This window comes from Pleurodeles waltl, chromosome 4_2, assembly GCF_031143425.1.
Source record: "Pleurodeles waltl isolate 20211129_DDA chromosome 4_2, aPleWal1.hap1.20221129, whole genome shotgun sequence".
In the NCBI taxonomy this organism is placed as follows: Eukaryota; Metazoa; Chordata; class Amphibia; order Caudata; family Salamandridae; genus Pleurodeles; species Pleurodeles waltl.
In genome coordinates, this window is record NC_090443.1 from 113,224,926 (window position 1) to 113,238,506 (window position 13,581).

Sequence of the window (13,581 nt, forward strand, 5' to 3'; positions counted from 1 at the left end):
TGAATTGCTGGAGCAAAAAATTTGCACATTGGAAAGGGAGATGTCTGTACAGGACAGTAGTGACACCGAAAGCACACTCCTTCTGAAGCAATGGGAATTCAGAGACGTGGCTACTGATGCTGCCCGTCTGAGGCATAGGACCTCCCAACAGCTCTTATATATAGGGGGTCAGGTGGGTTGCTGAGTGTTGGAGGTGGCACACCAGAGGGTAAATTAGTAAAAGATAGGTAAGGCATGGCAGACATGTTTGACCCTACTACCCCCAGTTATACTCCCCTGTGCTGCCAACCACAGTAGAGGAAGCCCAAGAGCTACTAGCTGACATCTGGATGCCAAATCTCCCCACTCCAGATGACGCTCTACTTGAGGAGGAGATAACTGAAGACAAAATAGCAACTGCCATATGGGATTTGTCTTTGGGCAAAGCGATGCGCCCAAACAGGATACCAATTGAGCTGGATAAACTGCCCAGTCGTGCCCTTGCCCCTCATTTGCTCCACATGTTCAAGGGAAACCGACACCAGGGCTCACTGCCCAGAGACAAGAGTTTGGGCACGATAGAGGGCACCCCAAAAGAGGGGAAACCTCCAGATGATTGTGCCTCCAACAAGCCAAACTCCCTTCTTGTTTTGCTTCACTGCGGACCGAGATGAAACACACACTGAAAAGAATCTCTGATATGCAACTCCTAGTCTAAGAAATACATTTATTAAATCGCCCTGTGAGGCATATATATGGAAAAATACAGATATATATTTATGCGCAATGCAAAGCGGATAATAAGAATTAAAAATTCATCACCATGGGGCACAGTTGAATTTGCCTCCTCTCTTCTGCCAGCAACAGGCCATCGACCCCGGATCGACTGTTGACCGTGACAAGATATCTACCCTCACGGGAAAGATGACAGGCATCAGTGTCCTGATACTGCCAGAGTTCTGATTCACTCCATGGTCAATCTGGCTCTGGTCTCCTATATATCTTAAAAAAGCCAGAGAGTAGAATTCTAGAAAACCCCTCCCACTTCATAAATTGTTGTTAAAAAATGCTGGCTACTTGAGGTCAGTTTTGAAAGGAACACATTGGAACTGGCCAAGAACCCAAGGTGCCTCTCCAAAACCAAACCGTTCCCTGCTGTACCATAAACATCATCCTAGTACATCCTTATCTCTCTGACTTCCCCATGTTATGCCTTAGCCCTTGATGAGAAAGAACACGCACGCACATAGAGTACAATCATGAGCGAAAAACACATTTCATAACATGTTGTGCATGGAAAAATGCTTGCAGCTTCTGCATTTCTAACATGGCAGTTTAAGCGTGAAATGAAGTCAATAGGCAAAATAAAGCTGGTGGTCACCAATGTGATGGTGTGATGCTAGGCTAAGTGTAACATGGAGTTAGTGGTCAAAACACAAATATCATTACATTCCTCAACACAGAAGCGAAGATCTTGGTTAAATTCCGGGCCTCCAGACTGATCAAAATGAGTACAAACCTGGTTCACCTGGACTAGTCGGGTTTTATGCCGTATCAGGGTACCACCATTCACCTGAGGCTCCTTTATGGCGTGCTGAGCCAAGCTCCCAAAATGCAGGAACATGCACTGGTGTTCTCAGTGGATGCCAGAATGGCTTTCGAGTCAGTAGAATGGGCCTATATGTTTGAGATGCTGGCTAGAATGGGCTTCGGTCCACGCCTCATCCATTAGGTGTGACTCTTATATGCCGACCCACTGGCACAGGTGTAAGTAAACGGGGGATGTAACAAGAATTTCGGCTTCACCGTGGCACTCGACATGGTTGCCCCTCGTCACTCCTGATCTGCGCTCTAGAGCTGGAGCCCTTGCCTGCTTGGATCAGACAAGACCCACTGGCTCGCATGATGCAATGGACCGACCAGTGGGAAGATAAGATATCCCTATAACTGGATAGTATCCTACTGTTCGATGGCATATGTTGCTGCAGATACACATGTGTGGCACAGTCCGCTGCCTGGTGTTGGGCTCGGAGTATTACAAGTTGTTTTTCTTCGAAGAAGTCTTTTTGGTCACGGGACCGAAGGACTCCTCCCTCTTCGGCTCCATTGCGCATGGGCGTCGACTCCATCTTAGATTGTTTTTTTCCGCTGTCGGGTTCGGACGTATTCCTTTTCGCTCCGTGTTTCGGTTCGGAAAGTTAGTCAGAATCTCGGAAGAAAGCGTCGGTATTGTTCCGTTCGGTATCGGGATAGTTAGGTACATCGACACCGATCATCGGAAGACTTTGGGGTAGTTTCGATCCCCCATCGGGGCCTGGTCGGCCCGACCGCGTGCGACATCGAAGCCGATGGAACGGACCCCGTTTCGTTTCTGCCCAAAATGTCACAGTAAGTATCCTTATACAGATCAGCACTTGGTCTGTAACTTGTGCTTGTCCCCCGAGCACAAGGAGGATACCTGTGAAGCCTGTCGAGCCTTCCGGTCCAGAAAAACACTCCGGGACCGAAGAGCCAGGCGTCAACAAATGGCGTCCACGTCGACAAAACAACGTTTCGACGAGGAAGAGGAAACATTCTCGGTTCCGGAATCAGAATCCGGAGACTCCGACGTCGAACAACAGCAACAAACCGTGAGTAAGACGTCGAAAAGTAAATCCATCGACAAACCGAAAGCCCAGGGGACGCCACTGCCAACAGGCCATGGCTCGACCCATAAAACAGGCGACCCGTCGAAGGCGCCGAAAAAGGGCACGCCCGTAGCGAAGACACCCGACTCCGGTCGAGGGACCTCCATGGAGCAACCTCGGAGCCGAGAAAGCGGCTCCGAGAGACAAAAACAAGATACCGGCACCGAAAAACATCGGCACCGAGAATCCATGCCGAAAGGAACAAAAATTCTGTCGGTGCCGAAACCGAAAAAAGATTCTCTCTCGGCGCCGAAAAATACCACACCTTCATCCTACTCAGAGGAACAAGGAATAAGTGGCCAAATGCACAGATTTGGACAAGAGCTCCAAAGTGTAGAATCGGACTACACACAAAAGAGACTGTACATCCAGCACGACACAGGGAAAATATCAACCCTTCCCCCAATCATGAGGAAAAGAAGGATCGAACTTCCAAAGGATGACGCACAACCACAAGCCAAAGTGGTTAAAAAAGTCACGCCTCCGCCCTCTCCACCACAGGCATCGCCGGCACAAACACCGCCACAAATGCACTCACCAGCGCAAACTACCATAAGTCATGACGATCAGGATCAAGACGCTTGGGACCTGTATGACACCCCAGTGCCGGACAATGATCCCGAGTCATACCCCACAAAGCCGTCACCGCCAGAGGACAGTACCTCATACTCACAACTGGTGGCTAGGGCAGCAGAATTCCACAATGTCCAACTGCATTCCGATCCTATAGAGGATGATTTTTTATTTAACACCCTCTCGGCTACACACAGCCAATATCAATGTCTCCCAATGCTACCAGGGATGTTACGGCACGCAAAACAAATTTTTGAAGAGCCCGTAAAATCAAGAGCCATCACCCCAAGGGTGGATAAGAAATACAAACCACCACCCACAGACCCAGCGTTTATTACTTCGCAGTTACCACCTGACTCCTTGGTAGTAGGGGCAGCTCGCAAGAGAGCAAATTCACATACATCTGGCGACGCCCCACCTCAGGACAAAGAAAGCCGAAAATTTGATGCGGCAGGGAAAAGAGTAGCATCACAGGCAGCCAACCAGTGGCGCATCGCAAATTCACAAGCGCTGCTAGCCTGATATGACCGAGCACACTGGGACGAGATGCAACTTCTCGTAGACCATCTTCCCCAGGAATACCAAAAAAGGGCGCAGCAAATAGTGGAAGAGGGACAAACGATCTCAAACAATCAAATCCGCTCTTCACTAGACGCAGCCGATACTGCAGCGAGAACAGTCAACACTGCTGTCACCATAAGGAGACACGCTTGGCTACGCACTTCAGGCTTCAAACCTGAAATCCAGCAGGCTGTCCTTAATATGCCCTTCAACGAGAAACAACTTTTTGGCTCTGAAGTGGACACAGCCATTGAAAAACTTAAAAAGGACACAGACACGGCCAAGGCCATGGGCGCACTCTTCTCCCCGCAGAGCAGAGGCTCTTTCAGAAAAACTCCATTTAGAGGGGGGTTTCGTGGCCAACCCACAGACACCACCAGCCAACAAACAAGAACCACACCATATCAGGGTTCCTTCCAAAGGGGAGGTTTCATGGGATATCGGGGGGGTCAATTCCCAAGGAGTAGGGGAAGATTCCAGACTCCAAAAACACCTCCACCTAAACAGTGACTTTCAAGTCACGCAACCCCTTCACTCAACACCAGTGGGGGGAAGACTAAGCCAATTCTACCAATCTTGGCAACAGATTACAACAGACAATTGGGTATTAGCAATAATCCAACATGGCTATTGCATAGAATTCCACAACTTCCCACCAAACATCCCCCCCAAAACACGCAAAATGTCACCACAACATTTAGAACTTTTAGGACTAGAAGTTCAAGCACTACTGCAAAAGGATGCAATAGAGTTAGTACCAGTACAACAAAAAAACACAGGAGTTTACTCCCTGTACTTTCTAATTCCAAAAAAAGACAAAACATTAAGACCAATATTAGATCTCAGGACACTAAATACCTACATCATATCGGACCATTTTCACATGGTCACACTACAAGACATCATTCCACTGCTCAAACAGCAAGATTACATGACCACATTAGACCTAAAGGATGCGTACTTTCATATACCAATACACCCTTCTCACAGAAAGTACCTACGGTTCGTATTCAAAGGAATACATTACCAATTCAAGGTGTTGCCATTCGGAATAACAACTGCACCAAGAGTGTTCACAAAATGTTTAGCAGTAGTAGCAGCACACATCAGGAGACAACAGATACATGTGTTCCCTTACCTAGACGATTGGCTAATCAAGACCAACACAGTAAAAAAATGCGCAAACGACACCACATTTGTCATACAAACCCTTCACAAACTGGGGTTTTCCATCAACTATACAAAATCACACCTAGAACCGTGTCAAACACAACAATATCTAGGAGCAACCATCAACACATCAAAAGGAATTGCCACTCCAAGTCCACAAAGAGTGCAGGCATTCCACAAGGTAATAAGTGCTATGTTTCTAAACCAAAAGATACAAGCAAAACATGTGCTAAAACTTCTAGGCATGATGTCATCATGCATAGCCATTGTCCCAAACGCAAGACTACACATGCGACCCTTACAACAGTGTCTAGCATCACAATGGTCACAGGCACAGGGTCAACTTCAAAATCTGGTGTTGGTAAACCGCCAAACATACCTCTCGCTTCTATGGTGGAACAGCAAAAATTTAAACAAAGGGCGGACATTTCAGGACCCAGTGCCTCAATACGTTATAACAACAGACGCTTCCATGACAGGGTGGGGAGCACACCTCAATCACCACAGCATTCAAGGACAATGGGATATACACGAAACAAAATTTCATATCAATTACCTAGAACTGTTAGCAGTATTTCTAGCGTTAAAAGCCTTCCAACCCATAATAACACACAAATACATTCTTGTCAAAACAGACAACATGACAACAATGTATTATTTAAACAAACAAGGAGGAACACACTCAACACAATTGTGCCTCCTAACACAAAGAATTTGGCAGTGGGCGATTCACAACAACATTCGCCTAATAGCACAATTTATTCCAGGAATACAAAACCAACTAGCAGACAACCTTTCGCGAGACCACCAACAAGTCCACGAATGGGAAATTCACCCCCAAGTTCTGAACAAGTACTTTCAAATTTGGGGAACACCCCAGATAGATTTGTTCGCAACAAAAGAAAACTCAAAATGCCAAAACTTCGCATCCAGGTACCCACACCGCGAATCACAAGGCAATGCTCTATGGATGAGTTGGTCAGGGATATTTGCGTACGCTTTTCCCCCTCTCCCTCTCCTTCCATATCTAGTAAACAAGTTGAGTCAAAACCAACTCAAACTCATACTGATAGCACCCACATGGGCAAGACAACCTTGGTATACAACTCTACTAGACCTTTCACTAGTACCGCATGTCAAACTACCCAACAGGCCAGATCTGTTAACACAACACAAACAACAGATCAGGCATCCAAACCCAGCATCATTGAATCTGGCAATTTGGCTCCTGAAGTCCTAGAATTCGGACACTTAGACCTCACACAAGAATGCATGGAGGTCATAAAACAAGCTAGAAAACCTTCCACTAGACACTGCTATGCATCTAAGTGGAAAAGATTTGTTTACTACTGCCATTCCAATCAAATACAACCATTACATGCCTCTACTAAAGACATAGTAGGATACTTACTACATTTGCAAAAAGCAAATCTCGCTTTTTCATCTATAAAAATACACCTCGCAGCAATATCTGCTTACCTACAAACTACTCATTCATCGTCTCTATTTAGAATACCAGTTATTAAAGCATTCATGGAAGGGCTAAAAAGAATTATACCACCAAGAACACCACCAGTTCCTTCATGGAATCTTAACATCGTCTTAACAAGACTCATGGGTCCACCTTTCGAACCCATGCATTCCTGTGAAATGCAATATCTAACCTGGAAGGTCGCATTTCTCATTGCAATCACATCCCTCAGAAGAGTAAGTGAAATACAGGCATTTACCATACAAGAACCATTTATTCAAATACACAACAATAAAATAGTTCTAAGAACAAATCCAAAATTTCTGCCAAAAGTAATCTCACCATTCCATTTAAATCAAACAGTAGAATTGCCAGTGTTCTTCCCACAACCAAATTCTGTGGCTGAAAGGGCACTACATACATTAGACATCAAAAGAGCACTAATGTATTACATTGACAGAACAAAGCTAATCAGAAAAACAAAACAACTGTTCATAGCTTTTCAAAAACCACACATAGGAAATCCAATCTCTAAACAAGGCATTGCTAGATGGATAGTCAGATGCATTCAAACATGCTATCTTAAAGCCAAAAGAGAATTGCCTATTACACCAAAGGCACACTCAACCAGAAAGAAAGGTGCTACAATGGCCTTTCTAGGAAACATTCCTATGAGCGAAATATGTAAGGCTGCAACCTGGTCTACGCCTCACACGTTTACTAAACACTACTGTGTAGACGTACTAAATGCACAACAAGCTACAGTGGGCCAAGCTGTACTAAGAACATTATTCCAAACTACTTCAACTCCTACAGGCTAAACCACCGCTTTTAGGGGAGGTAACTGCTTTATAATCTATGCCACACATGTGTATCTGCAGCAACATATGCCATCGAACTGAAAATGTCACTTACCCGGTGTACATCTGTTCGTGGCATTAGTCGCTGCAGATTCACATGTACCCTGCCACCTCCCCGGGAAGCCTGTAGCCGTTTAGAAGTAGATCATAAATCTTAAACATCTGAACATTTGTAAATAATTATTAGAAACTCTTAACGTACATACATATTCACTCCATTGCATGGGCACTATTTATACCAAACAACTCCATCCTCACCCTCTGCGGGGAAAACAATCTAAGATGGAGTCGACGCCCATGCGCAATGGAGCCGAAGAGGGAGGAGTCCTTCGGTCCCGTGACCAAAAAGACTTCTTCGAAGAAAAACAACTTGTAATACTCCGAGCCCAACACCAGGCAGCGGACTGTGCCACACATGTGAATCTGCAGCGACTAATGCCACGAACAGATGTACACTGGGTAAGTGACATTTTCATTATGTGATGGATCCCAAGAACACCTTGGGCAGAATAATGCAGAACCTTACCATTCCTGGCCACTATTCAGGATATAAAATAAACTGCCGTAAATCCCAAATAGATATTCTGCAGGGACAACTTCCGAAACTGCTCGCGACTTTGCAGCGGAAATAGTTACTGAGGGTTTCCACTATCTCAGGCTTTATGTGATCACTGACCGACTCATTTTTCCACAACAACCTCTCACCACCCATAAAGAGGCTGTAGCGTGGCATCCAGTACTGGAACTCTCTCCCACTATCACTCCCGGGCAAAGCGGTACTGTTTAAAATGGTGTCCTTACCCTGTTTTCTTTATGTCTTGCAAAACACACCATACCGTGTTCATAATCCCTATTTTAGGAAAATCGAGATTGATATTGGGGCATTGCTCTGGGATGGAGAGATTGACGAGGGGAGGGTATAACGAGGGAGTGGCAATACCAGACATCCAGAAATTTTATTAGGTGGTGCAGCTGACCATCGTTAATAGATGGGTCTATCGTTCCACAGAGGAACTGGCCTTCGGATGGATAGGCTGGTGATGCAACCAAGGGATATCTTAGGGCTCTATAAGGTACCCCTCAACACATTAACCTTCAGGGCCCCAATATGACAGTGGAAAAACTTTGGCATACAGCCATGCAGGCCTTCGGCTTGCAGGGGAGCATCACACAGGCTCCCCACCATTGGACACAGCAGTGCTGGGTACACTGGGACGTTTGCCAGGGTTTGACAAATGGGACCTGATTGGTCTCTCCCGAGTGGACGACTTGTGGCACCAGGGAGATGTTACCCCTTACAGATCTACAGCGAGACTATCAACTTGTGCCCACTGAAACATACCACTACGTACAGGCCTGTCTTGTCCTCAGGGTGGCTCTGCCAAGGGAGACTGTGCTCCCAGAGTCTTTGCCCCTAGAGGACAGAATGCTTGATAAATACATGCCATGCAAAACCACATCGCTGATGAATCAGAAATTACTTAACAGTACACCGGATGCACTGACACTGCTGAAAGAGCGATGGGTTGGAGACCTGGAGTACGCCAACTGGGCAGAGGCCCTAGCATCCCCTAGGGAAGTGGCCATGTGGTCAGGTTTTCATTTAGTTCAATTTAAGATTCTACACCACTCCTATTACGCACAAGCCGCACTGGCAAAAATGGGCAGGGCAATGTCAGCTGCTTGCCGAAAAGGTCTTGGCCGTACCAGCACCTTTTGCCATATGATTTTGGACTGCCCATCACTACAGGGTTTCTGGGTGGCAGTGATTGCCAGTCTGAGTGAGGTATGTGCAGCTCCCCTCACTGCCTCAGCAAAATGGTGTCTCTTAAATGTCTGTGAGGAAATAGACTTGCTCCATATGGAATGAATAGGGATCCCCCTGAGGTTAGCGGTGGCAAAAGGAATGTGCCTAGGTTGTGGGGCGCGGATCAGGTACCGACATTGGGAGACTGTAAATGTGATATGGACTGGTGTATGCTAGCTAAGGAAGTCATGTATAAAGGCTGAGGGTACCCCCAAAAATGGGCAAAAATCTAGGGACATTAAAATGAATATAGAGGTCACATATTTGAAAACCCAGCCCACAACACACTCGAAGATCAGTAGTCAAAGACATTTTCATTGGGCCATGCTGCAGAATGTGTTGAGGGGTGAGGGTTGGTGGGAAATGGAGTGCTCTGAAGTGTCTATTATAATGAGGTCAAAGCATTTTACAGTGTTCAATTATGTTTTGTACGTATCTTTGTTAATAAAAAGATTTGTGAAAAAAGTTTTTGCTGAAGGATTTATGCATTGGCTGCATTAATGATCCTGATGGACTTTTTTATTTGACACTCCTGACTGTGGGCCAGATTTAGAGCCTGGTGGATAGAGTACCATCTGTCAGGGTTGCAAAGAACTTCTGCAAGCCTGGTGGACAGTAGTCCATCCTATTTGTAGGTGTTCGTCAGGCCAGTGGTCAGCTCGGTAAGCTAGGTTTATCTCCATCACAGCAGGTCCATTCAAGGTACAAAAAGTTTGGCAGACAGTTGCAATCAAATTTGTGAGCTGTCTACTAAAGTTTTAATATTCTCTGTTTTCAAGACCAAGGGCCTGATTTAGATCCCAGCAGATGGAATACACTGCCACAAATGTGACGGATATCCCGTCTGCTGTATTACAACCCCCATAGGATATAATGGGATCATAATATGGTGGAGTATTCACCTCCGCCAAGATCTAAACAGACCCCAAACTCTCAAAGTGAGAGTTTCTTACTGAAAAACAAAAAACTAACAACCACCCTCATCCCCCTTCAACCGCCAATGTTTTTTTTTTCACAGGGTGACAGGGAGGCCATTATGCTTGTTTTCTCTTCTGCAGCACCAGGTTTTCTGGTTGATGAAAGACAGAAAAAAATCAGATCATCCACTCTGAATAGAGTGGGTGGTGTGAGGGCTTTACTCCAATGGCTGCTACTCTGTCAAGAAATTGGAGGTAACTTTCTGTCCACTAAGTCAACAGTTCATCTCTTGAGGAATAGGTGGTGGTCCTCCTGACTTAAATTAGGGTGTCCAGAATGCCAATTGATGGATAGGGTGCTCTGTTGCATTTGCAATGTAGTACTCTGTCCGTCAAACTCTAGATCACCCCCTTTTGCCTAAGGCTGAACGCATAAGGTAAGCATTATGGGCTTTGGACCCTGCGCTACTAAAGCTCTTCCAATTAGAACTCGAATGGGAGAGACACAAAAGAAAATATCCCACCTCTTCCGTCCAGTGCCTTTTTTTATGGTGTTGCATCCTACTTCACCTCTTCAGCTTCACCTGGGTGGAAAAAGTAGAAACTGAGTTTGGTTGTGCCTCCACTCGACATAAACAGCAAATATTAGGTTTATCTTTTTAGAAGGAGCACGGAAGACCTCATTGGTATGTATCTCAAGATAATTTTCAGACAGTACTGGTAATGAGCTATGTTTTCCGGAACTTTTTGTATTGGGGTATTGTTTATACTTTCTGTTATGCATTTGGGTTTGTGTCTTTGTTATGATTGATGTCCTAGTGTAATGATGAAAAAAACATTTTTTTTTAAAAGAACAATAAAAATTCTTGTGTTTTGGCAGAGGGTCACCACCTCTCGTGCTACGTTTTATCTTTCTGCCCTTTAACTTGTATCTCAATCCCTCTTCGCGTTTTATTGGGCCTCTGTGGAAACAGAGCACTATCCAAACATGCTGTTGGTTCCAAGAGGCCAGATGTGCTTGGACAGCATCAGTCATGCCACTATTTTCGGAAGAGCTGTGAGAATTAAATTAAACTAAATGTAGTATTTCTATCATCCTTTTTAGCATCCTATGTCTTCTGATCACTTTCTTTATTTCTTCCGGGTCAGCTTACAAGAAGATAAAAATAACAACAGCGATCTCCAACACCAACCTGTCTCTGGTCACTGATTGCATGGAGCATGGCCTCACAGCGCTACGCCCACGTACACGCTATTCTGCCGGCTGGGATGCCAAGCTCATCTTTCTTCCTCTGTCCTACATGCCATCAGTAGTGACAGACACTCTGTTGTTGCTCCGTGCTCTGAAACCACGAAGGGAAAGTTGAGTTTGCCCAATATTTGTGTCTGTCTTGACATATAAATGCAGCCTTTGATATAGCCGAATTAGGCACTGTAAAACAGAAATATCCACTTTTTTATAGGCATTTAATATTGGAGGTTTATCTGTTATTAGGAACTTCTAGTTGTGGAACATAACGGAACTGACTTATTTAGAGATTCCGTCAAGAATCAATGAAGAAGTTAATTGTTTTGGTAGATCAGGCTTTAAAAATATTTCAAATTGAAAATAACATAAAGTTCTAAAATACATCCAATATGTTTTTAGAAGAGAAAAACTAAAAAGGGACATCATAATCATACATATTAAAAGCATAAAATGCAGATTCTTGATTTTAAGCCATTCATTGTTTAATAATGCGCTACGTCCCTTTAAAAACACTCAGGGGCATATTTATGATTCCCCGGATGCCACCTTGTGCCATGTTTGTGTCATTTCTCTTTTTACGCAAATGTGGTGTTAAGGTGACATTTTCCACGCACCATTATTTGCAAGCATTGCGCCACTTTGTAAACTCTTGCACCACATTATGCCTGCGCTAGGCATAATGTATGCATGGGGAGCATCCCTGCATAGGGAGGCCCAAACAAATTGTGCTAGTGTTCTGGGATGTTTGAACTTAAATACTGGGTGAAATTCATTGCAGTACAATGTTATGAAATCGCAGTTGTTTAAATAAAATGTACTAGTATTGACATTGTCTTGTTTTTGGAGGAGAAAAATCTACCTGTAGAGTCTGTTTCTCAAAGCTGCTGATGAAAAACCCTGTTTAAATCGATTTGCGAGTTATTTAATACACAAAGCCTATTTGTTGTGATTCTTCCTCCTGTAGTTTTAATAAAAAAAACGTAGCAAAATTGATGTAATTTGCACTGTTTTTAAAATAATTTATTGCCACTCACAGTAAAGGAATACTTGAATTGTGAACTTCCCTACATGTACCAAATAGCTGCACCTTCATCTCAGAAATGCCCAGGATTCCAAAAGACTTTGTTCATGTGTATGTGGGAGGCCCGAATATCTTGGTATTGTTTGTGAGCTTTGATGTCACTTTTAAGGGGCAGGTCTTGAATGAGGAGTCTAGGGCAGCCACTTCAATGAGGAGCCTGCCTTTAGAAGAGATTGCCTTTATTGGAAGGATACCTGGGGAAGCCCAGATGGTCTACATGTGGATGACTAGACGGTTTGGGATAAAGTCAGCTCAGTACCTTCAGAGGCTCCAGGGCAGCAAGTGAGCAGATGGTGTTCTGTTTGAAACATGGATTCATGGTGTATTATGGCATTAGAATGAGTGGGTGAGAGTGGAGGAGGTCCAGGATTTTCTCTTCCTTTAACTAGTTGATGGTGACAGAGTGACTCAAGGAGGAGTGCTTTGCTCCACTTAAACAGTACCTGAAAAAAAGGGAGCCAGAGGAACTTACTGTATTGCCTGAGGAGTGGTCAGCCAAAAGGGTTTACAAGGGGTGGAACAGCATGGTTCTAAGCCACTTTATTGTCTGGTGCTAAACCTGATGGTAAGGGCCAGGGCACTTCCCAAGGGATTCAGAGAGGGTCCAGGAGAAATGGAGAGCTAACGGTGTGTCCTGTAAAGAACACCATGCAAAGGAAGGACAGGAAGGTTCTGGGTCCAGGATGGTGACTTTTTAGAAGTGTCACCAGGTGGGATACTACAAAAGAGACTGTCAAGTGAAAGACCTTGTACCAGTGGCACCTTTGACAGATTGTGTGCTACACATGGGTAAAGAGACATGAGGGGCCCCTGTTGCACTCAATCTAGCCACTATGGACATCTGGGACAGAGATCCAAATGTTCTGAAATACACTCCTCCTATCACAATGAAGTTTGTGCAGGAAGTCAATATCAATGGGAGGAATGTACCTGCCCTGAGAAATACTGGCGCTTAAACAACTACGGTTGAGAGGAAGAATCTCGAACCTGAGGAGCTTCTCCCTGGGACCAAGGATACAGGTTTGGTAGGCAGTGGTGAAGCAGTGGTACCTGCTTGCCCAAGACGGCAGGAGGGCACATAATTACACCACCAAGTACCCTAAAGTGGTAATTGTGAGGGGCATTGCTGCACAGGTGGTAACAAGACCTCTCCTGTGGATCTTTTCTAGGGCAAAGTTCCAAAGATGGTCATTTCTGACTGGGGAACCAACTTTATCTCTTCGTAC

General features: G+C 44.8%; 1 protein-coding gene across 1 annotated transcript in view; it reads left to right on the forward strand.

Annotated features, from left to right (window-relative positions):
* LOC138292335 (retinol dehydrogenase 16-like) overlaps positions 1-12,267 on the forward strand; it is a 71,063-nt gene extending 58,796 nt beyond the window's left edge. Inside the window, exon 5 of the mRNA XM_069230886.1 lies at positions 11,175-12,267. Within this exon, the coding sequence (XP_069086987.1) occupies positions 11,175-11,392 (218 nt within the window). The 3' untranslated portion in view covers positions 11,393-12,267. The remainder of the gene's footprint in view (positions 1-11,174) is intronic.
* Positions 12,268-13,581: the final 1,314 nt, after the last annotated feature.